At 41.6% G+C, this 25,181-nt stretch overlaps 1 protein-coding gene and 1 long non-coding RNA gene across 8 annotated transcripts in view; both read left to right on the plus strand.

The window, feature by feature from the left end:
• The first annotated feature begins 947 nt into the window (after positions 1 to 947).
• LOC146399462 (uncharacterized) lies at positions 948 to 6,120 on the plus strand. Its single transcript, XR_014817792.1, has 2 exons — positions 948 to 5,376; positions 5,701 to 6,120. It is a non-coding gene; the product is annotated as an uncharacterized LOC146399462 (long non-coding RNA).
• A 4,970-nt stretch (positions 6,121 to 11,090) lies between these two features.
• RIGI (RNA sensor RIG-I) overlaps positions 11,091 to 25,181 on the plus strand; it is an 84,169-nt gene continuing 70,078 nt past the window's right edge. For 6 of the 7 annotated variants that reach the window (XR_014817164.1, XR_014817165.1, XM_021064056.2 and 3 more), the window contains exons 1-7: positions 11,091 to 11,423; positions 17,424 to 17,558; positions 19,523 to 19,704; positions 20,629 to 20,776; positions 22,245 to 22,367; positions 24,117 to 24,218; positions 24,903 to 25,056. Coding sequence is in view for 5 of the 7 variants with exons in the window: in XM_021064056.2 (XP_020919715.2) it covers positions 11,318 to 11,423; positions 17,424 to 17,558; positions 19,523 to 19,704; positions 20,629 to 20,776; positions 22,245 to 22,367; positions 24,117 to 24,218; positions 24,903 to 25,056 (950 nt within the window). In the remaining 2 variants the exon portion in view is untranslated. 7 annotated transcript variants of the gene reach the window in all.

Consider the following 25,181-nt stretch of genomic DNA (forward strand, 5'->3'; position numbering starts at 1 on the left):
GAGAAATAGAGTGAGATGGTTTCCTCTGAACAAACCAGATTTCATCAGGGTTCAGAACACGGATCCATTTTTACATTAAGCTTGTTAGATTTGGTACTGTCCAAATTGTAACTGATAAATTACTATGATAATGTAGATGTCACTGGGACCAGAATTTTTAGTCATGTTTGGTGATCAGTGCCTTTAGGAAAACTCACGCGAGAACCTAAATTGTTATCAGTGTGTAGCCTACTCTCAAATGCTTCAGAAAAAATATGTAGATAGAAGTAGTGATAAATGGTGTCAAATGTCAAAGATTGGTGAATGAGGGTAAAAGTACAGGAGTTTTTTGTATTTTTGTGGTGATTTTTCTTTAAGTTTGAAATAATTTCAAAATTATAATGTTTCCCTTTAGGCCTGCCAGGTTGCCTGCATGTGAGAAATGTGTGAGAGTAAGTTAGCAACCTTGTATACTTTGCAAAAGGGAAAACTCACAAAGGCAGACATGGTGACTTTCAGAGCCACTTTCTCCATGTGGAAGAACTGAAGTGACTAGATAATTCATAAGGCTGGGCCTGTTGGAGTTGAGAATATTGTCTGAGATACATAGTTAGGTACTCTTGGTTCCATGCTCAGAAGCAAGTTTTTGAGGTTTTAAAACCAGAGAAGAGTTTATGTTGTCTTAATTTAGTATGGGAGGAAGAGATTTTTGAGAAGGGGACCCTGAAATAGGAAAAGTTGAAAATAAAGGAGAACAATAATTAATGAATCAGTAGATCCTCCTGTTGCACAATGGGATACATTGGCAGCATCTTGAGGGCACAGTGAGTTAAGGATCCAGCATTGCCGTAGCTGTGGCTTAGGTTGCAATTGCTGCTTGGATTTGATCCCTGGCCGAGGAACTCCATATGCCTTGGGTGGGGGTGGGGGGCAAAAAATAATAATTGATGTAGCAAAATGGGGAAGGGGGTCTTTGAATGTCATGGATAGAAGCAGAGGCAAGTCTTCTCCAAAGCGGCAGAAGAAGGTTAAAAGGCACAGAGACATTACGTTGGTAGGTAGATGATTAAGATGAGGTAGTTCATGCTCTAAGCCTCTTCTCCATGAAGTAGGAAGCAGTGCCATCTTCTGAGAAAGATGAATCATGAGTAGGATTGGGCTTGAGAAGAGTGGCAAAATGCTCGTTGAGGGGTGTGGGCAGAGGGTTGTCTTAAGAATTGCTGATGAGTGTTGAAGCCTCCCCTGAGATAAGGGGCTATTTAAATGTAGGGACCCTGAGATTTGTGATTTTGCCCTGGTAGCATTCAGAACTGTGGAAGTAGAAGTAGAAATTAAACGTTGGACATCTAGTATGCATTCACTATATAGTGAATGAATAAGTGGGTAGATTTATCTATGGTTGAATTATCGCTGAATATGAGTAGTTAAAAGGCGGAGGGGAGTTGAGGGAGTTGGTGGTGAGTGCACTTGAGATGCATTTTGGTGTCTGGGCTTGTAGGGAAGGAAATGAAGCTGTGAGGTGACTGTTAGAGGACAGTGAAATGTCCAGGAATTAGTTTTCCAGTGAGGTTCAAGTAGGTGTGGTGGTAGGAATAAGAAGACTGAAAAGATATTTTATAGAGCTCCTGATTCTAGTCTTGACTGGAAATAACGAGAATGAGTGGAGGTGAAGGTGATTGCAATTGAGGATAATAATCTATGAGGCAGCTAAGTATTCTCTCTGTGGAAGAACACTGTGAATGATGGCAGGAGATAGAGGATGGAGGAGAGAACGCTTGTTGTGTCACAGGTATTACATCTTGTTCTTTAAACCACATTTGTGTTCTGCCACAGCAGCTGACTCACACACAGAAGGTAATCAAAGCTTGGTAAATAATTCCTCATTTTGAGTTTATTAGTCCATATCTAAGTCTCTTAGTTATGGGAAAACAGTAAGCGGGATATGGCCATTTAAAAAAGTATAGTAAGGTAAGGTTGTCGTGAAAATAAATTCTTTCATGCTTTACTTGCAAAGATATTGGGGATGGTAAATACCATTGGATCTGTGCCTGAGGAATGCAAGAGGTAAGGAAAATGAAATTCAACTTAGGCTAAGATCTGAGTCTAAATTCATCTCAGGAGCTGTCACTGTGCTCTTTGCCAGAGCATTAAATGGTATACTTGCATAGAGACGGCAAAATTAAAGGGTCTAGCATTTGTCTGAAGTAAGCTGGCTTCTGTTTCTCTGCACGATCATCTGCACTTTGGATAGGTAAACAGTTCTCTCCTAGGCAAGAGACTATCTCTTTCCTTTCTATCTGTAAAATTCATTTATCCATCATTTATCTATGGTCCAAGATTATGCTAAAGGCTAGGGGTATAAAGTTGAATAGGTTGGCACCAACAAGCATTTCAAGAAGAGGGCATGGGGTAATTAGCTTTGTTCTTAAGAAACAAATAGTGGTAATGTGGAAGAAAGTTTGGAGTGGGGAAAGCCTTGCTGAAAAACGGAGAGGCTCTTTGCAGTAGCTCAAATTAGAAATCGAAAGAGTGTGTAGAACAGTGACTAGGGATCCAGAGGAGAGGCTAGATTCAGTAGATTTCTGAGGTAGACTAGATGAGACAAGATTTGGATACCATTTCCATGAAGATGGGCTGTGAGGGACAGGGAAGTCCAGTAGGACCAAACTTTTTTATTTTTTAAATGTGAGAGCTACGTAGTGACAATATTCAAAGTAGGAAATACAGGAATAGGGATAGTTGGAGAAAGATGAGTTCACGTTGAGACTGTTGGCATTGCTGAGAGCTGTGCTGTCCAGTTTAACAGCTACTGGCCACGTAGCTTGAAATGTGTCTAGTAAAATCAAGGAACTTTCGAACTTTTTTTTTTTTTTTTTAATGCTCAATAGCCAGGTGGATCTTGTGGCTACTAGATTGGTCAGTACAGGTAGCATTTCCGTCACCTTAGAAAATTCTTTGTATAGTGTGGAACAGAGGATACCCATGCTAATGAAGGTGTCCAGTGGGCAGCTGGAAATAGGAAAGTGCATCTGGGAGGAGTGATTGGGGCTGAAGAGGTGATTAAAGAATTAACGGGACATAGTAGTGACAAAGCTTTGGGAATGGATGCAAACTTTCAGAGAGGGAAAGTAGAGCAAAAGGAGAAGCAGACGTTAAGTCAGAATTCTAGGGAATCCAGCCTTGAGAGTGGTAAAAGACGAGTAACTTTCAAGAGTCCAGGAAGTGTTCCCTCTAGTTCCATATACTTTCTTTGCCTCCAGTTTTATCTTGTGTCTCCTATGCCAAAGGCAGTGTCCTGCACCCAGAAGGATGGTCTTCTGACCTTTTCCATCAGTCACCCTTCTTCACTCCACTTTACCTCATAATGCCAGGCAGGTTCAAGAGGAGGGAAAAGAGACCACTGTTGCTGGGAGGAACTGCAGTTATATTGTAAAAGGTATAAATAATGAGAAAAGTGAAAAAGTACAATTTTTGCTATCAACTTACCATAGCATTCATCTTGCCACTCAATGGCTGAAGCCCTCTTTCTCTTAGGCCTCTCTTCTCAAACTCTGACATGTTTGAGGATCATCTGGAAGACTTGTTAAAACATAGACTGTAGTTTGATTCCCAAGGTGCGGGGTGCCAAGAATGTGTTTTTCCAGCAAGTTTAATAATTTTGATTTTTCAGTTATCCTCCTTGTTCCTTTCTGTCTTTTTTTAGTGACTGCTCTTCCGAGTAAGGTCTATGGACCAGCAGTACCTGGGAGCTTGTTAGGAACGGAGTCTCAGGCCTACTGGATCAGAATCTGCACTTTATTTAACAAGACCTGTGGGTGACTGGTGTGCACATTAAGGTTTGAGAGGCACTGCCTGTGGATTGTTCTTACCAGCAAGCAAGAGAGCATGAATGTTCTAGATTTCCTGCTTCATGTTTGCCCTCCTCCAGTGTCCACATTAGTAGATGGCACAGCATTCATGCAGATTCTCAGGTTAAGCAAATTGGAATTCTTGACTCCTCTCTCTCATATCCTTCATCCAGTTCATCAGCAAATTGTATGGGATTTTAGGGCTACACATCCAAGAACTTCATCACTTCCATTGCTTTGATGCTGTTCAAGATGCCATCATCTGTCACAGGGACTAGTGCTCTAGCTTCTTACAGGTCATCACTTCCTCCTTCCCTTCCCCCCCTGCAGTTTGTTTTCTGTTCTCCTTCTCAAAATCCTGCATTGGTTCCCCATCATATTTAACGTCAAAACCACTGTCCTTGGAGTTCCCATCGTGGCGCAGCGGAAATGAATCCAACTAGGAACCATGAGGTTGCAGGTTCCACCCCTGACCTCGCTCAGTGGGTTAAGGATTCGACATTGCCGTGACTGTGGTATAGGCCCACAGCTACAGCTCCTAGCCTGGGAACCTCCATATGCCACGAGTGTGGCCCTAAAAAGACAAAAGACAAAACAAACCACTGTCCTTGTCTTGGTCTGTCAGGGTTTACATGAACTGCCTTGGCTGCCTCTTTCCCTCTCTTTCCCTGACTCATTCCACTCCTGCAGCCCTGCTCACCTCCTTTTCTTTTGCAGGCCCAGTTCACTACTACAGTCTGGCCTTTGCACTTTTCTCTTGCTTTTGAGTAGAATGCTCTTCATTAAGGTGGCATGCTCTCTCACTTCATGGGTGTCTTCCCGGATCAACTCATGTAACATAAGCAGCCCCCAGTACTCTTTATTCCCTTTGCCTGCATTATTACTCCTCACTGCCCTTACTACTACCTTACATCTTCTTTCTTGTCCATCTTCCACACTAGAATGTCATAAGCTGTAATCTTCTCCATTTTAGTCATGGTGCTACCATTTTCACAGTTATTCAAACCAGATAGCTGAAATATAGCCTTGATTCTTTTTCCTTTTCCTTTCTGCTGCCATTCACTCAATCCTGTCTCTAAAATACATCTCATAAAGTTCTCCTCTTCACTGCCACTGTCCTTATCTAAGCCCTCATCATCTCTTGCTTGAGTCACCTCCCAACCAAACTGCTTGTCCTGCATAGGAGCCAGAGAGCTATTTTTTGAAGTGTGATCAGAGTATGTGTTTTTCTTTTGTTCTCTCTTTCTTTTTCTTTTTCTTTCTTTCTTTCTTTCTTTCCCTTTCCCTTTCCCTTTCCCTTTCCCTTTCCCCTTGCCTAAAATCCTGCGTTGTGTCCTTAGTGCACTTCATTCCTTGCCTTACAAGTCCCCTTTACCTCTTCAGCAGCACTGCATACTGTTTACCCCTTGTTCATGAAGTTTCCAGCTGTGTCTTTTCTGTCTCCCTGCATGGAATCCCCCCCATCCCTACAGCTTTTGAATAGCTGATTCCTCCTTATTCTTAGATTCAGCTGAAATGTGACCTATTCAGAAAGATACGTATTAAAATAGTTTTTTCCGGAGTTCCCGTCGTGGCGCAGTGGTTGACGAATCCGACTAGGAACCATGAGGTTGCGGGTTCGGTCCCTGCCCTTGCTCAGTGGGTTAAGGATCCGGCGTTGCCGTGAGCTGTGGTGTAGGTTGCAGACTCGGCTCGGATCCCGAGTTGCTGTGGCTCTGGCGTAGGCTGGTGGCTACAGCTCCGATTCGACCCCTAGCCTGGGAACCTCCATATGCCGCGGGAGCGGCCCAAGAAATAGCAACAACAACAACAACAACAACAACAACAACAACAAAAAAGAAAAAAAAAAAAAAAAAAAAAAAAAATAAAATAGTTTTTTCCAATATCTGTTAACTTTCTGTCTCATGTTTCTATTTGCTTTCATTGTATTACTTAACATTTGGAAATTATTTATTCTTTTACATCTTTATTGTCTGCTCCATCCAATCAGACTCTAATCTTATGAGGGACACTCTATTTCACATATCTCCATATGCCAGTTCTTTTCACGAACCTGACGTATGGTAGATATTCTATAAACATATTGCTTGAATTAATGACCAGGTGAAGTAGAGGGTCTGGAGTTCTTTCTTCTCACCGTTCTGTGACATTTCCCTTCTCTTTCTTCCCTGGCCTTGGTCAGATTTTACATACAAATCTGCTGGATGGCTCTACCCCTGGGACTTCAGTTCTTTCAGATTCAGTCTACACTATGATTGTTGGTGTTTAATAAATTCATTGCTATTCAAACCTATATTATTTCCCATTGGTAGCATGAAAGGAAGCATGTCTTTTTTTTTTTTTTAAGGAATTTTGGATTTGATACATTTTTTTTAGTTAAAAATCTAAACACAACTAGTGGCAGAATAGCTTGCATGAGATAATGATAAAAATGGACAAAATATAAAGAACAAGTACTTGAAGGCACTGAAAAAAAAAGGGCAGAAACAGGGAGGGAAGTAGACTATTTAAAGACAGGAACTGTACTACATAACTGTATATACTTGGCTTTTCTTCTGAGGGTTCCCCCAAGTCCATATGGGGGTTTGAACACAAGGAAAAAGCCACAGTCATTGAATTAGAAGATTAAAAAAAAAAAAAAAAAAAGAGTTCCTGCTGTGGCTCAGTGGGCTGTGAACCCAACTCGTATCCATGAGGATGCTGGTTCGATCCTTGCCTCTATCAGTGGGTTAAGGATCCGGTGTTGCTGTGAGCTATAGGAGACTAGATTATAGTAGGTGTAGGAGATTAGAACCACACTAGTAAACCAGCCTGACGTAATTGATGTTTATGAAACACTATACTCAAGAATTGCAGGATACATATTTTTTAAGTATATCTGGAACATATATCAAGATAATCCATATGCTGGGTCATAAAGCAAGTTTCAATAAATTTCAAAAGATCTTGCAACATATGCTTTTGGATCACAGCAGTTTAAAGTCAGAAGTTAACATCAAGCTGTTTAGGAAATTCCCTATACTTGAAAAATAAACAACACACTTCTAATTAACTCAGAGGTTAAAGAAGAAGTTACAGGGATGGTAGCAACTACTGCAAATGGAATGACATTGAAAATACAGTATATGAAAACTGATGGGATGTTAGAACTTCTCAGCTGGGAGAAGAAATTTATAGCCTCAAATGCTTATATTAGGAAAGAAAAATGTATACAATTAGTGATCTATCTAATTTTTTACCTTCACGAACTAGTTAAGAAGGTCAAATTAGATCAAAAGGAAGTGGGAGAAATAACTAATGTTTAGAGCAGAAATCAATGAAATAGAAAATAGAATAACAATGAAACTATCAAGGCCAAAGGATTTTTGAAAAGATATATACAGTTGGTAGGTCCCTGGCAAGACTCATTTTTTAAAACAGGTAAGGAGTTCCCGTCGTGGCGCAGTGGTTAACGAATCCGACTAGGAACCATGAGGTTGCGGGTTCGGTCCCTGCCCCTGCTCAGTGGGTTAATGATCCGGCGTTGCCCTGAGCTGTGCTGTAGGTTGCAGATGCGGCTCGGATCCCGCGTTGCAGTGGCTCTGGCGTAGGCCAGTGGCTACAGCTCCGATTCGACCCCTAGCCTGAGAACCTCCATATGCCGTGGGAGCGGCCCAAAGAAATAGCAAAAAAAAAAAAAAAAAAAAAAAGACCAAAAAAATAAAACAGGTAAAAGGAAAATAAGGAATATCATGAACAACTTTATACCAATAAATTTGATAACTTAGAGGGAATGGCCAAATTCCTTGATAAACACAACTTACCAAAACATTGCACATCAGTTAAAAAGTCAGAATATCCTCATAGTAAAGAAATTGAACTTGTTTTTATTATTATTTTCTTTATTCCTTTTAGGGCCACACGTGCTGCATATGGAAGTTCCTGGGTTAGAGGTCAAATTGCAACTGCAGCTGCCAGCCTACACCACAGCCACCGCATGGCCAAATCCAAGCCACATCTTCGACCTATGCTGCAGCTCACTGCAACACAGGATCCTTAACCCACTGAGCAAGGCCAGGGATCTAATTCGCAACCTTATGGATACTAGTTGGGTTCTTAATCTGCTGAGCCACAGCAGGAACTCCGAAGTTAAACTGTTGTAAAGAATCTTTAAATAGAACTCTAAGATGAAGTAGTTTCATTGGTGAATTCTGTTAAATATTTAAGGAGGAATGATACCAGTCTTAAACAAACTTGTTTTATGAGACCAGCATAACCCTGAAGAGAAAACTACAGACCAATATTCCTTATGAATAAAATACAAAACATTAGCTTATTAAATCAGAAATATATTTTTAAGGAGTTCCTGTCGTGGCACAGCAGAAACAAATCCGACTAGGAACCATGAGGTTTTGGGTTTGATCCCTGGCCTCGCTTAGTGGGTTAAGGATCCAGCGTTGCTGTGCGCTGTGGTGTAGTTCACAGACACGGCTCGCATCTGACATTGCTGTGGCTGTGGCGTAGGCCTGTGGCTATAGCTCCAATTAGACCCCTAACCTGGGAACCTCCAGATGCTGTGAGTGCAGCTCTAAAAGGACCAAAAAAAAAAAAAAAAAAAAAAAAAATTTTAAAGTGTGCTACATCATGACCAGATCCCAAGAATTCTAGGTTGGTTTAATATTAAAAAATGAATCAATGAAATTAAATATGTTAATATATTATTACCTCAATATATTAAAAAAAAAAAGCTGAGATATTCAACACCCACTCATGATAAAAACTCCAAGCAAACTAGGAATACAAGAAAACATCAGTATCATAATGGGTATGTAAGAAAACTAACAGCAAACTTGTTTACCAAGTCCAAGCTCATATTCCTTGCAGCACAACAGGCCAATAAATAGATGAGTTGGGGGCAAGGAATAGCAACTTTATTTGGAAAGCCAGCAGAAGGAGCAGATGGTGGTGTCCCAAAGAACCATCTTGCCTGAGTCAGAATTCAGGCTTCTTTTATACTAAATGGAGAAGAGATGTAGCTGGTTGTTGCAAACTTCTTGGGGCGGGAATCCTTTGTTCTTGCAGCTATCCATGTAGGTCTGGTCAGAGTGTTATTATAAACCTCCAAGGCAAATATTGTTATATTCTCTGCAGCAACTTTTTATCTCTATATGAGTGGAAGTTTTTTACCTTGGAAGGTCAGAACCTTGAGAATGAGCTATCCCGTATATTTCAGGCTCGAGGCAACATTCTTTTGAGTATGAGGAGCTCTTGGTGCAGAGCCAGCATGGCTGAGCACAAGCAACAGAGCACACGTTTAGAGCTAAAGGAGTATATTCAATATGGAATCAGGTTTATTCTTCTCTGTTACAAATTTTGTAATTAAAGAATGTTTCCCTGCTGAGATTAGTAATAAGGTAAGGGTATCAACTCATCACTTTTATTCAACTTTCTATTGGAGACCATAGGTGTTGCCTTAAGGAAGGGAAACAAAATAAAAGGCATGAAGATTTGAAAAGAATAAAACCAGGTATTCACAAGTGACATGATTGTTTACCTAGAAAAATTTAATATACAGAACAATTACTAGAGCTAAGTAAATCAATGAATTGCATGATGCAAGTGAATTGTGTAATACAAGGCCAAGAAACAAAAACCCCTTTTATTTCTATGTACTAGCAACAAACACTGAAAATGAAACTTTAAAAACAATTCAATTTAGGGAGTTCCTTTCATGGCTCAGTCATTAAGGAATCTACTAAGAACTATGAGAATTCGGGTTCCATCCCTGGCCTCGCTCAGTGGGTTAAGGATCCAGCATTGCAGTGAGCCGTGGTGTGAGGAGACATGGCTGGGATCTCATGTTGCTATGGCTGTGGTGTGGGCCTGGCAGCTGTAGCTCCGATTAGACCCCTAGCCTGGAAATTTCCACATGCTGTGGGTGTGGCCCTAAAAAAAAACCCCAAAAAACCCCTCAAACAATTCAATTTACATTAGCATCAAAGAACATAAAATAGTTAAGAATAAATTTAACAGATATGTATAAGATTTGTACTCTAACTACTATAAGATATTGCTGAGGAAAATTAAAGAAGATTGAAATAAATGAAAAATTGTTCATGGATTCAAATATTGTTAAAAATGTCAAATCACCCCAGGTTCATCCAATATGCTTTTTTTTCGGGGGGGGGGGGGTAGGAATTGGCAGGTTGATTATTTCATAGTAAAATGCAAAGACCCCACAATAGTCAATATAATATTTACCCAAAAAAATAAAGCAGTATTAGCAAATAGATAAGTAGAACAGAATAGGCCTGCACACATACAGGCAATTGACTTTTTTTGACAAAGGTGCCAAGGCTATTATTCAACTGGAGAAGGAAACGTTTTCAACAAATGAAATAGTTTGTGGGGAACAATTAGAAGTATGGGAAAAAAAGAAGCCTTGACCCTTACTTAGCTCACACCACAATGAGATTAATCTGAGATATCATAACCTAAGTGTAAAAGCTAAAAACACAAAGATTCTAAAGGAAAACACAGAATATCTCTATGGCTTTAGAGAAGGCAAAGATTTACCAAGGCAATAAATAAAACTTAAAAGAGAAACTGATAAATATCTTTGTGCTCAAAGGGCACTTTTTTTTTTTCCCGGCCTTTTATGGCCACATCCGTGGTATATGGAGGCTCCCAGGCTAGGGGTCCAATCTGAGCTGTAGCTGCGTCCACAGTGACGGGGGATCCGAGCGGCGCCTGTGACCTACACCACAGCTCAGGGAAACGGCAGGATCCTTAACCCACTGAGCGAGGGTAGGGATCGAACCTGCGTCCCCATGGATGCTAGTCAGATTCGTTAGCCACTGAGCCACGATGAGAACCCCTCAAAAGACACTTTTAAGAAAATAAGTCACAGCCTGGGAGAAGATATTTGGAGTGCAGATATGGCAAAACTCCAAGCCAAATCCAACAAACAAACACCAAACTGTCCCACGTGTGTATTTCCTGTAGGTGCATCACCTGTCGACCCCACGCCAGGTGGGAATGAGCCCCTGGACGGCCATTTTGGAAGGTGACGTCTTCCTGTAAAGTTAGACTCTGCCCTTCCGACCCACACAACTTGGGAGAAGTGGTTACACCGCATACATTTGCCAAAACTCAGAACTGTACGCTTAAAATCTGTGCATTTTACTGTATCTCGACCGCTGTAAAAGCAAAACGAAGAGAAGATGAACATCAAAAAGCAATCCCCAGGGGTCCTCTTGGGGCGCTCTAGATCCGCGAGCGCCCGCCGGTTGGGGAACCACGCATCCGAGAAGAAATGAAACCGCGCTGGGAAAGTGAGGGCTCGGGGGTTGGGCCGGTTCCGCCCATTTCCCAACTCGTCGCAGTTTCGATTCTCGGTTCTTCAGCTACTCCGCCTCCCGGCGCGGGGTGCTTTTTAGGAGACTCCGGGCTTGCCGGGCTTTAGTGCAGCCAGGCGCAGACGAGGCGCGGCCAGAAGCTGAGCCGGCAGCATGACAGCAGAGCAGCGGCGGAATCTGCACGCTTTCGGGGACTATGTCAGGAAGACTCTCGACCCCACCTTCATCCTGAGCTACATGGCCCCCTGGTTTAGGGACGGTGAGTGCTTCCCAGCCGCTCCTGGCCCTTGGAGCAAAAAAACCCAGTTCAGGTCTTATTTCCCTCTTGCTTTCACCTGTTTTTTCACTCAATACTGGGAGCTTGCTAGGAAGGCCGGGTTTGTGGCAACATCTCCACAGCATTTTAGACTAGAGATTGTCGGAGTTTGAGGTGCCCGAGGAGGTCAAGAAACTGAGTCTCACTCAACGAGATGAAATGACTTGCTTAGGGGTGCACAACTGTTTACATTAGAAGCTGGGGAAACAAGTCACTGTCCGTTTTATTGGTTTCTCCTAATAGTTCCATTTACCGTGTGTTAGGCTTTGTGCTGACATCAAAGATTCAGAAATAAGATACAAGTCCTTCCTTAATATACTTTACGGTCTCAGAATTTGGAGGTGGGAGACGGTGATTACAGAGTGCAGTCAGAAGGCCAAGGATGTTGAGGCTTACTCTGCGGGACCTTATTTGCACTTGCAAGTAACTGGAAGCTTGAGAGGAGCAAGACTCCCTGGAGTGAAAGGCTCCAGGCTTCAGTTCAGGTTGAATGTAGTTCATGGGGCCCATGATGATGGAGAATGGCCATTTTACCAATTTGTGTAGAAGTGCATGGTGGTGAGGTGAGCAGGGGCTTGGGGAATAGAGGGAGACAGTGGTGCCTGGAAGAAGTCGAGGTGAGAGAGGGGATCTGGCTCCCCTACAGAGCTTTCCTGCAGTGAGGCAATTTTTGGAAATTGCATTAAAGCAGGCAGGTAACTTGAGAGCTAACTGCTGTGTAAAACCAAACCACAGGCTGTGGAGTGAGACGTGAAAGAATGCCACCAACATAAATGGACCCCTCCACGCCACCCCACCCTTGCTTTCTAGTTGTGCTTAGAGAGAAGTAACAAAATAACATCATAATAACCACAGAGGAGCTTGGGTCCTTGAAGACTCTAAGTTGGACAAGACCTCTGTATCTCTTTTAGAAATCCTTGGAATGAGTGACACCTAATAATCATATTAATTTCCTTTTTCCCATGCACTTGTGTATTGATTCAATAAGCCAGAACTCATGTGTCAGGTATTAGGCTAGCTTTGGAGGGAATTTACACATATTACTAGACATATTGTCTAATAGGAAGTGTTCTGTTGGGAACTGAGGGATCTATAGAAATGGTTCCTGTCCTGAGAGAGAGCAGAGAGCATGTGTGAATGCATGTAACCAAATCAGTAAAGTGTGGTGAGTGCTTTGATGGAAAACCATAGTGTGCTATGGGAGTGCATAGGTGGAGTAGTTTTTCAGAGATAGTAATTTTAATTTATAGTTATAATACAATCACAATAAAAACACCAAAGGTAAGTTTAAAAAAAGTAAGCTGAAGAACATTTTGTATACTCTTTTATTGTTTTGTTTTGTTTTAGGGCCGCACATGTGCATATGGAAGTTCCCAGGTTAGAAGTCTAATTGGAGCTACAGCTGCCTGCCGGCCTACACCTTAGTCACAGCAACACCAGATCTGAACACCGCAGCTCACGGCAACACCAGATCCTTAACCCACTGAGGGAGGCCAGGGATCGAAACGGTAACCTCATGGTTCTTAGATTTGTTTCTGCTGTGCCATAAGGGGAACTCCTATACTGCCTTATTTTTGAATGTCAAAGATATCATAGAGTTTTTATTTTGAGCCCTTCCCCAGAGGCAACTGTTTTCATTTAGTTTACACCTTTCCTGCTTCTTTCTTTATAATTTATCACAAAAACTTTTTGCTTTCTCCCCATCTTTCTCTGTTTTCTATTAGATTGATAAAGTTTCTCTATCTCCTGCTTTTTTCTTGGCTGCCTTAGAAGTTCTGATTTCTGTTTTAACTTTACTTGTGACAAATATACTTTATCAGTCAGGATTCAGTGAGGATTCAGGGTTCAGAGACACTAAGGAGCATTATGGCTGGATAGAAGCTTTTTGACTTACTTTTTTGCTTTCGTTAGAAGGCAGTGGGAACTTTTATGCCCATACAGAAGTTTCCCGTGAACACCGCCCCCCCCATATATTTAAAGTACATTAACAACATCCACTGTCTTACTGTGATTCCTCTCTCCACATGTTGGATATTGTGCATGAGTGGCCTCTTGGGAAAGGAGCACTGCAGCCATGTTTTTCCCGGAGCGCTTGCTTGGTTACTGGGGTGCTCTCGGGCTTGGCTTATTCACAGTTATCCAGGATGTTTCAAGGTAAACCTGGGTATGGGTTACAGATTTTTTGCAACATCCCTTTGGAGTCAAGCCTAACTCTTATCCAGCAGGGGCACTGGTGGGCAGTATTCTAAGCACTTGTCCATTCTCTCAGCAACATATTCTAGACACATGCATGAGGCAGGTACTTTGTTGATGATGTGAAGAGAAAGATGAGTACAACATGCTCACAGTCACCCTCTAAGGGAGAGGATGCCTCCCCCCTCCCTGCCCAATGAGGACTCTACACTATTCAGGGTTAGCACTCCAGTCAGAAGCATGGAAAGACAGCAAGAAAGCGCAGGAAAGAGATCAATAAATTCTATCTTGGGAAGCTGAGGATGGCATCACAGAGTGGCCAGGAAGGCAAAAGGAGTGGGAGATACTGACTGCCCCAAATGCCAGTTCCCAAGCATTCAACTCTCGGTGCTTTTGAGGAAAGTAGCACGACCTAGTAGCAGCAGATATAGGGGCCAGGTAGCAGCAGGCTTGGCCCAACCATGTGCAGAGTGAAACTAAACGGCCCAGGGTATGGTGAGGCATCTTACCTGGGAAAGTCTCAGCTGTGACTGGACCAACCTAGACCTCCATGTGGAGAACCAGTAATAGCTGGTAAGTAGCAGGAATGCCTGGAAACAAGAACCCAGCTGTAAGGACTGGGTTTAGGAATAGAATTAACTCACTCAAAGGAACAGGGTAGGATTGTGTGCCCAAGGAAGCCGGGATAGGTGACAACATAGGTTACAGTTATGGATTGAATTGTTCCCTCCTCCCCAAAAGATATATTGAGGTCCTAACTCCAGGGCTCAGAATGTGACCTTATTTGGAAAAAGGATTTTTACAGAGGTAATTAGTTAAGACGAGGTCATACTGGAGTAGGCTGTGTTCCTGATCAAATGGGACTGGTGTCTTCATACCAAGACTGCCATGTGCAGACACAGAGAAACAAAGAGAAGGCCATGTGAAGACAGAGGCAGAGATTGGAGTGATACAGCCACAAGCCAAGGAATGCCAACAGCTACCAGGAGCTGGGAGGGGCAAGGACTATATATGGTCCTCTAGAGCTTTCAGAGGAAGTGTGGCCCTGCCAGAACCTTGGTTTCAGACTCTAGCCTCCAGAACTGAGAGAATACTGTTGTTTTAGCCACCCAGTTTATGGCAATTTGTTACTGCAGACACAGGAAACTAATATAGGTGGTGGAAATTAAAAAGACAGGGGAGTTCCTGGTGTGGCCCAGTGGGTTACAAACCCGACTAGTATTCATGAGGATGCAGGTTTGATCCCTGGTCTCACTCAGTGGGTTAAGGATCCAGCATTGCTGTGAGCTGTGGTGTAGGTTCAGACACAGCTCGGATCCCTCATTGCTGTGGCTGTGGCGTAGGCCAACAACTGTAGCTGCAATTCGACCCCTAGCCTGGGAACCTCCATATGCTACAGGTGTGGCCCTAAAAAGCAATAAATAAATAAATAGGCAGACAATGAAAAGTGTTGGCAAGGATATGCAGAAATTGGAATCCTCATAAATCGCTGGTAAAATGGTAAAGCTCCTTTGAACAATGGTTTGGCAATTCCTTACAGTGCTAAATGTGGAGTTGCCATAGGAACCAGCAGTCCTAGATGTATACTCAAAAACAATGAATACATATCCACTCAAAAACTTGTACATGAATGTTCATAGCATTACTATTCATAAAAGACAAGCTGTAGAAACAACATAAATGCTTCTTAACTGATGAATGGATAGAATTGGTGTATCCATACGGTGGAGTATTATTCAGCATTAAAAAGGATTGAATGATACATGACACAGTATGCATGCACCTTGAAAACTGTGCTAAGTGAAAGACCCCAGTCACACAGAACATATACTATACGATTCCATTCATATGAAATGTCCAAAATAGGCAAATCCATAGAGACTCAGTAAATTAATGGTTGCCTGGGCTAAGGGGAGGGAAAATGGGGAGTAAGGGTTAGTGCATACAAGATTTCTTTTTACAGTAATGAAAATGCAGTAAAATCAGATAGTTGTGATAGATTTACGACTCTAAAAACCATTGAATTTTACACTTTATTTATTTTTATTTTTATTTTTTATATTTTTAGGGCAGCACTAGAGGCATATGGAGGTTCCCAGGCTCGGGGGCAAATCGGAGCTGTAGCTGCTGGCCTACACCATAGCCACAGCAACATGGTATCCAAGCCACAGCTCATGGCAACGCTGGATCCCCAACCCACTGAGCAAGGCCAGGGATAGAACCTGCGTCCTGATGGATGCTAGTCATATTCATTTCTGCTGAGCCACGAGGGGAACTCCTGAATTTTACACTTTGAAAGAGTTTGTTTTGTTGTTGCCGAGACAGAGACCTTGGCAGGGAAGGAAGGCATTCCTTCCTTCCTTTCATTCATTCACATACTTTTGTTGAGTCTATGTATATTAAATGGTAGATCCTCTTCTAATCTCTGAGAATATGGAGGTTAACCAGCCAGACAACTGACTTACTCCCCTGGAGTTTCCATTCCATTGACAGGGAGAAAAATTGGAAGATTATCAAATGTAAAATCATACAAAGGCAGCAATTTGGTCATCACCCCAGACATGGAGTTAGTTTAAAGTCAGTGTGACCATCAGTTGGTTGGTGGGTAGTCTTCTGCTACCTGGCCTCACTGTGTTTCTCTTTAGTTCCTTTTGCTTTCTCTTTTCTGCTGTATTTCCTACCATCCATTGAGCCGAAATAGACTGCCAGACATTTCTCCAGCAAAGATGGGTTTATTTAGGATCAGCAGAGAATTGCAGTCTGGGGTCTGCAATCATGGCAGCCACATGCAAGTTCCTGCAGAGCAAGAGAACACTTGTATATGGGTGGTAGAGCCCATGGCTTTTCATTGGCTGAGTTCTTGTCAGTAAACAAGAGTCTGTGTTCTTCCTCTTGGGCTTGACTATGGTCACAGGGCATGAGAACTCCTCTGGTCTCCTGACTCTATTTAATTGAAGTCTCTGTTTCCTACTTTTTTACATGTCTTAGCACAAAACCTGGAAAAGGACCATGAAAGTATCTCTCTTTCTTTTTTCTTTAAGGGCTGCACCTATGGCATATGTAGTTCCTAGGCTAGGGGTCGAATTGGAGCCATAGCTGCTGGCCTACGCCACAGCTACAGTAACACAGAACCTGAGCTGCATCTGTGACCTCTGCTGCAGCTCGAGGCAATGCCAGATCCTTAACTCACTGAGTGAGGCCAGGGATTGAAACTGGGTCCTCATGGAACCTAGTCAGGTTTGTTACTGCTGAGCCACAACAGGAATTCCTCTCTACTTATAACTCTGCTTGCTGAGTCCACCATAGCTGTTATCGATGGCATTACAGTGAGGTCCTATCCTCACACTTTTAGCTCTGCAGTTAATTCAGACTTTTGAACTAGAGACAATCAAAATGTTAGAAGCAGCCTTTGTTCTTCCGTCTAACCTGATGCTACCATGACTTCTCCCTTGTGGGGAGATTCTTGCAAATATCCTTAAGAAACTCCTTTTCTTAAGTTCTTCCCTAGAGCGCGTTCCCAGACTTCCACAACCAACTAAGCGATGTTTCCGGAGAGGATAGGAGAGTGGGTTGGTGAAGAATAGGCATGATTGGCCTGGGCGGAGAATTTGCTGTCTTCCTGCAGTTCATGGGATTTGCTATAATCCTCAGCCCCATTTGAGGTCTGACAGCCCTTCCAATGATGGTGGTCTTACTTCCAGTGCTTAGAGGTTCTGCAGTTTGATGAGTTATTCTTGCTTCTGTTTGTAGATGAGGTGCAGCATATTCAGGCTGAGAAAAACAACAAGGGCCCGACAGAGGCTGCATCACTTTTTCTCCAGTTCCTGTTGGAGCTCCAGGAGGAAGGCTGGTTCCGAGGCTTTTTGGATGCCCTTAACCAAGCAGGTTGGTTCATTCTTATTACAAGTCAGAGTTATTTTGGAGAGACAGCAGTGCCTGATGGCTTGAAGTGAGATCTTTTTTTTTTGTCTTTTTGTTGTTGTTGCTGCTATTTCTTGGGCCGCTCCTGCGGCATATGGAGGTTCCCAGGCTAGGGGTTGAATCGGAGCTGTAGCCACCGGCCTACGCCAGAGCCACAGCAACGCGGGATCCGAGCTGCGTCTGCAACCTACACCACAGCTCACGGCAACGCCGGATCGTTAACCCACTGAGCAAGGGCAGGGACCGAACCTGCAACCTCATGGTTCCTAGTCGGATTCGTTAACCACTGCGCCACGACGGGAACTCCATGAAGTGGAATCTTAATTTTCTGCTTAGGAATTGAACCTGGGCAGCCTGAGTGAAAGCCAGGAATCCTAGTTACTAGACTAGTTAGAGGCTAAAAGCAGAATTTCCCTGATTTCCCCCTCCAAGGCTGCCCTGCCTTGAAAGACTGTCTCAAGGAGGCAAAGACTGTAAAAACAGGTACAACATTTATTGTTAGCAAAACACTTCAGGGTTGAACAGTGGTAATGACAGCCCTCAAAAGGAAAAAACGGGGCGGTGGGGGGGGGAGAAAAAAGAAATGTATAGATATACCTATTTCCCTGATACTCTTTAAAGGTCCCAGCATCCTAGGTTTACAGAGGTGCTCAGTCATGATTAAAAAGGAAAATCATCAGAGTTCCCGTCGTTGCACAGCGGAAACGAATCTGACTAGGAACCATGAGGTTTCGGGTTCGATCCCTGGCCTCACTCAGTGGGTTGGGGATCTGGTGTTGCCGTGAGCTATGGTGTAGGTTGCAGACGTGACTCAGATCTGGCATTGCTGTGGCTGTGGTGTAGGCCGGCAGCTGCAGCTCCGATTGGACCCCTAGCCTGGGAACCTCCATATGCCGCAGATGAGGCCCCTGGGGGGAAAAAAAAAAGAAAATGTACAAATGTAGCTACAGCAAGGTGAAACTTAGAAATGTAATATTAAACTTTTGAAAAAGTCAGAGAAAATTGCATTTAGTAGGATGTAATTTTCAAACAAGCTTAAACTAAATGTGTATTGTTTAGGGAATCAGACATAGGTTCGTATGCATTCATTTTGTTGTTGTACCTTTTCTAGCCTAATGAAAAGAGTGTGGGTCTTCTAGTCAGATAAGCCTGGTGATTCTGTTGAGAGAAACTTGGAGCCAAGCATTCTTGGATTATTATAGTTAGAAATAATTTCCCGCTCAGGTTTCTCATTATATGTATTATTCTCTTTTTAGAATAATAGTGAAGGTAAGCTCTTGAGGGGCAGAAATCAAAATTTATATTTATTTTTGCCCTTTTTACTGCTTTGCACTGAGAAGATACTTAATAGCATGATAGTTTGACCATTTGAAAGGCAAATCAGAGATTGTAGGTGAAGTTCACAGGGTACCTTGGAGGGAAGATTTCATACTAAGACCAAATGTATGACTTCAGATTTATCCTTTGTACTTTCTCCTATGAGATGATTATGTTGTTAGAGTACCTGAAATGTGGAGTGCCTAAAATGGATATTGAATTTTCTTTTGCAAAGATCATTGATAATGGAGGTGATTTACAAATATGTTTTGAATCCTTTCACTATACGTTCAAACATGATTTCTATGATATTAATATCAGATTTTTTTTTTTATTAGGGCCATACCCATGGCATATGGAAGTTCCCAGGCTAGGGGTTGAGCTGTAGCTGCCGGCCTATACCACAGCCACAGCAACTCGGAATCCAAGCTGCATCTGCGACCACAGCTTGTGGCAACACCGGATCCTTAATCCACTGAGTGAGGCCAGGGATTGAACCCATGTCCTCACTGATACTAGTTCGGTTCGTTACCACTGAGCCTCAATGGGAACTCCTCAAAGTATTTTTTAGTGTGTCTCCAAAAAAGTTGCATTTTCTTCCTACTTTTTAGGTTATTCTGGACTTTGTGAAGCCATTGAAAGTTGGGATTTCCAAAAAATTGAGAAGTTGGAGGAGTACAGATCACTCTTAAGGCGTTTACAACCAGAATTTAAAACCACGATCAATCCAAAAGATATCCTTCCTGAAATAGCTGAATGTTTAATTAGTCAGGAATGTGAAGAAATTCTTCAGGTATTTTAATTAATATTAAATATTGAATTTGGGGAAAAGAATTTGAACATGGGGAATGTCTTCTGTTTTCTGTACTGTTTTAGACCTGAGAGAGGTCACTGAAATCGCTGAAAGTCCTCAAATCTAAGGCATAATGACCTGGAAGAGTACCTTTAATTGTGATCCAAGTAATTTTTACGTCACAAGTTTTTTTCACGTTTGCCCTGGTTTCAGTTAAAATTATATGTCATTACTTTTGTGAATAATGTTTTTTGCAAGTTGAAATAAAATCAGACAGTGTAATAGATAAAAAGAAAAAAGGCTGTAGACTCCAGTGGTTAAGTGTTCAGGCTCTGGACACAAATAAATTGTGTGAATCCTAGCTCAACCACTTACTAGTGGTGTGATCTTAAGCAAATTATTTGGTTTCTTCCTGTATAAAATGGAAATAACAGTAGTACTTATTCATACGGCATTTTTATAGGGATTGGATGATAGGCTATGTGTAAAGGGCTTACATGTGCCTGACACGTAATAAGTGCTCAGTAAATTTTAGTTATTGTGATTAATAAGAAAAGCCATGTAAGTCATAAAAAAACCCCATTTGTTACTATTTTGTTTTATCCTTCCAAATATACCTATACCAATATACCCATATTTTAAGTGGTCATCAAATGGATTGGTTTTCCTAATATTGTGATGAGGATAATGTCTAACATCTTGGAGGAGGTGAGAACACAAGGCTTGACATGGTGATATCACATGTAGAGGACAAGGATGAAGGAAAGGGTATCTTAAGAGACACATTGGATGGAGCAAGAATAGTCATGAAGGAGACCTACGAAACCAGAGTATACAGTGATTGAATTGTTTCTTCAGTAAAAAGTCGTAAAAGGGAAACCTCTGAAATACTTGTTTAATCAAAACTATGTTTGCCTTGCTTAGATTTGTTCCAGCAAGGGGCTGATGGCAGGTGCAGAGAAAATGGTTGAATGCCTCCTCAGATCAGACAAGGAGAATTGGCCTAAAACTTTGAAACTTGCTTTGGAGAAAGAAGAGAGCAGGTTCAGTGAACTGTGGATGGTAGACAAAGGTAGGATGTTCAGAAGGGTAGGAGGGTCTGAAAACAGGCCCTTGGCCCTTCCTCCTGGTTCTATGTAGGGCTTCCTGCATTCCTACCTGGTTTTCACTCACTGTCAGAGGCATTTTCTCCTTCAGATACTCATGGCTACACCTCTAGTGAGAGACCAACTTGAACTTGGGTACTGGGAGTCAGGTGGATCTTTGTAGAATTAGTCAGGTTGCACACAACTCCTAAAAATGAACCAAGGACACACCACTCTCATCCAGAATTAGCTCATCCTGCCCAGAGGATGTGGGGAGGCAGAGTCTGAGCCCACTGTCTGGGTTTAGACTGTCACAGAATTAGCTTAAAAATTCTAGAGGTAAAGGTTCAAACTCCAGAACTCACCCCCTTTTCAGAATAGAATCATGGTAGACATTGCCTGATTCTCTCAATTGGAAGTCATCTGGAACTGAACTAGAACAGGATTGGAAAAAAGAATCTGTTGTGATTAAGCATCTGAGCCATCATTTGGCTTCCTGAAGTTAATAACATCATCTCAGAATATTATTATAATTTTTTAATTTTTTATAATGATTTTTATTTTTTCCATTATAGCTGGTTTACAGATTCTGTCAATTTTCTACTGTACAGCAAGGTTACATATATATGTACCCATTCTTTTTTCTCACATTATCATGCTCCATCCTAAATGACTAGATATAGTTCCCAGTGCTATACAGCAGGATCTCATTGCTTATCCATACCAAAAGCGATAGGTTATTTTAAATTTTTTTTATTTGCACCTGAGGCTTCTGGAAGTTCTCAGACTAGGGGTCCGTTGCCACAGCAATGTGGGATCCAAGCCACGTGTGAGACCTACACCACAGGTCATGGCAACGCTGGATCCTTAACCCACTGAGTGAGGCCAGGGATCAAACCTGCATCCTCATGGATGCTAGTCAGATTTGTTACTGCTGAGCCATAACAGGAATTCCCTTTCAAAGGCTGTGTTTGGGAAACCATCTGAGTGTCTGGCCTTAGCCTTTCATAGGCTTCTTTAGGAAGATATACTGTTCCAGAATTGTCTATATAAATAAACATCTGATTTCTGGGGTCAGGTCAGGGACATAAATGTCTATTAAATAGTTCTGTTCTTTTCTTTGGTGCGATTGCGAATCTGCTGGGAGATCCTGTTAAGATGTAGTTTCTGGGGCTCAAGAATCTGCATTTCTAAAAAGTTCCTGAACAAGTTTCTGGTCCTCATCCCACACTTTGAATAACAAAGCCCTAAATGACACTGGCGTTTCAACTCCAAATCGAGATTTCAAACTTGGCAAGATTCTTCTAGTTGTTTTAAAAAGTGGAGGGAGTAGTTGTGAGAAAACTTAATGGAAATTTAAAATTTTAGTATCATGACCTCCTTGTAGGGCTTTCACCACCAAGATCATAATCAGGTAATCTAAAGATTCTAAGATGTTTTTTTGGTCTCATAAAGGTGCAGAAGATGTTAAAATGAAAGATCTTGAGGATGACGAAATGAAAACTTGTGATGTACAGATTTTCTACAAGGAAGAACCAGAAAACCAGAATCTTAGTCAGAATTCGTGTTCCTCTTCAGGTACTCAGTATTGTTTATTCTTTTCAATAATGGTACTCTTTAGGTATTTTGTGTGGGGAAATGTTTTGCAATGCCAAATGTCATAGCTTCACAAAAGTGGTCTTTAAGGAAAAGTAAGAGAGAAAAGAGAATTTATGTTAAAATAGATACTTTTCTATAATTAGAAAAGTCACTCTCTCCCTTCCATGGATATCACCAGCTTCTTTTTTTTTTTTTTTTTTTTTTTGGTCTTCTTATCACGAAGTATGTGCACATTTGTTTTGAAAATGCAAATAGAATTCTCCCAGAAAATCCATGTCTCTGAAATCCAAAAGCAGCCCTGCTTTATAAAGAAATACTTCCACTCTTTGTGAGTCACTTGTTCAATTTCCTCTTTAGATCCCAGGGCTGCAGTGTATATTAGTGAGGTGTGTGCATTGCACACATGTGTGGGGCTGAGAGATTGAGCCAGGGCCGAGATAAGCCTGTGCTGTTTGCCAAATTGTGCAGAGGGGCTGTGTCCTCCAAAAAGGGGCTCCTTTTTCTAATTTACACAGAGTCTCTGTCTAAATTAGCTGTAGCCTTATAAAACCCACTTTATGTTTCCAGAAACATATTGTCATGAGGAGACCAGAAAGTTGCATAACAAACCATAGTAAAAAGTCATTTATAAGAGGGCATCAGGAGAGAAATTAGCGTTAATAATGAGTAGTGTTAGAAGGAAGATGTGATTTGGGGATAACACCATAAAAACAAAGTATGTAGATTACTTCTACAAACTGAATTATACACATTTTTTGCCATTCCAGAATAAAATCAATGAATGTAAATTGCTTTAAATTTTTCTGAATTGTAAAGGTCCTTAGTGAACTCACTTAACCTTTTAGAATTTCCTCTTTTCTTTATTTTTGCTTTGCTTTTCATTTTTTAGGGCTGCACCTGTGGCATATGGAAGTTCCCAGGCTAGGGGTTGAATCATAGCTGCAGCTGCCAGGCTGCACCATTGCCACAGCAACATGGGACCTGAGTTGCATCTGTGACCTACACCACAGCTCAAGGCAACACCAGATCCTTAACCCACTGAGCGAGGCCAGGGATGGAACCCACATCCTCAAGGATAACAGTCGGGTTTGTAACTTGTTGAACCACAGTAGGAACTCCCCTCTTTTCTTTAAAATGAGTAGGTTGTACTCAATAGATTATTTCCAAAATCTTTTCTAGCTCCTAACATGCTCTATGCTTATCTGTTAGTGAGATAAATCCTCTGATTATTTTTTAAAAACTTCTGGTTCTGTTGAGACAAAATACCATGTGAGAGGCTGCAGAATTACAAAGTGCGGTTGCTTTTCAAAAAGACATTACTTTGGGAGGTCTGTACAGCTTGAGGTTTTTCAAAGATCTTGCAAGGTTTTTTTGTTGTTGTTTTGGCTCATGCAGCATTTCCTTTAGTTAATAGCCCTCTGCCTGGCCCTGAATTAGGACTTTCTTGCTCTAGTTTCTCCTTACGAGGCTCCCATGACTGTTTCAGGAAGAAATCTTTGTGGGATTTTTCTTTTTTTCCTTCTTGCCATTTGGTACTTTGTCATTGACAGAGAGTGCTGTACTTCAAATCAGAGCAGAAGCTGGAATGATTAATTAGAGACAAGGATTCTAAACTTCCTTAAATAAGACCTTTCTTCCTAGAGTCAGCCTTGTCTATTGGGCGATGGCTATTGCCTTGATTCCTCAGAGCGGTCACTCTTTGGTAATTCAATGCCTGTTTTATTCTAGAAGCACCTCATACTTACAGCCCACTGAAGCCAAGAAATTACCAACTGGAGCTTGCTTTACCTGCTCAGAATGGAAAAAACACAATAATATGTGCTCCTACTGGTAAGTTGATTGCCATTACTGATAGTTTGTTTCTCTTTTTGCTTCCTTTTCCCCTCTTTTGTTGAACACTGGCACAAAACAGGCAAGTTTCAGTTTCTTTTTTTTTTTTTATAAATTTCTTTTATTACAGTTGATTTATAATGTTCTGTCATTTTCTGCTGTACAGTAAAGTGACCCAGGTTGTATACCTGGGTCATAATTTTTTTTCTCACATTATCCTCCATCATGTTCCTCCACAAGTATTTAGATATAGTTCCCTGTACTATACAGCAGGATCTCATTGCTTATCCACTTCAGATGCTATGGTTTGCATCTACTAACGCCAAACTCCCAGTCCATCCCACTTCCTCCCCCTCCCCCAGTTTCATTTTTTTCATTGTTCCATTTGTCTTTTGAGAAAACCATTCTATTCATATGTCTCAAGGTATCCTAAGGAACATGAGGAGGGAAAGAAAAATGACTCCTTTTAACTTCCTGCAGGCCCTGGCTGTTTGAGTGCATGTGACCCAGGAGGTAACTTGGCTTTTGAGTCATTGTATAAATTCTCCAGTTTTTAACCCACCCACATCACCAATTTACTAGTCAGAGCAGTGGTTTTAGGGGCGCCAAATATAATGATTTTTCTACAGAAATATTTTCGTATACTCTTAGTTACATGTTTTCTTTATCTTTTATATACTAAAGGTTGTGGAAAAACCTTTGTTTCTCTTCTTATATGTGAACATCATCTTAAGAAATTTCCACAAGGACGAAAGGGGAAGGTTGTCTTTTTTGCTATTCAACTCCCAGTGTATGAGCAGCAGAAATCTGTGTTCTCAAAACATTTTGAAAGACTTGGGTACGTATAGCAGTTGGTCCAACTTCTTTTTCTCTAGCTTCATGTAACCAATGTGTTTTCTGCTTTGTTTTGCTTTTGGAAAACCATGATCCAAAAAATTTATGGTAGATTCAGCTAGATATTAA

The sequence above is a fragment of the Sus scrofa genome, chromosome 10, assembly GCF_054392235.1.
Source record: "Sus scrofa isolate SSC_HxYL_T2T_F1_AM1 chromosome 10, Sscrofa_HxYL_maternal_Yorkshire_Landrace_v2.0, whole genome shotgun sequence".
In the NCBI taxonomy this organism is placed as follows: Eukaryota; Metazoa; Chordata; class Mammalia; order Artiodactyla; family Suidae; genus Sus; species Sus scrofa.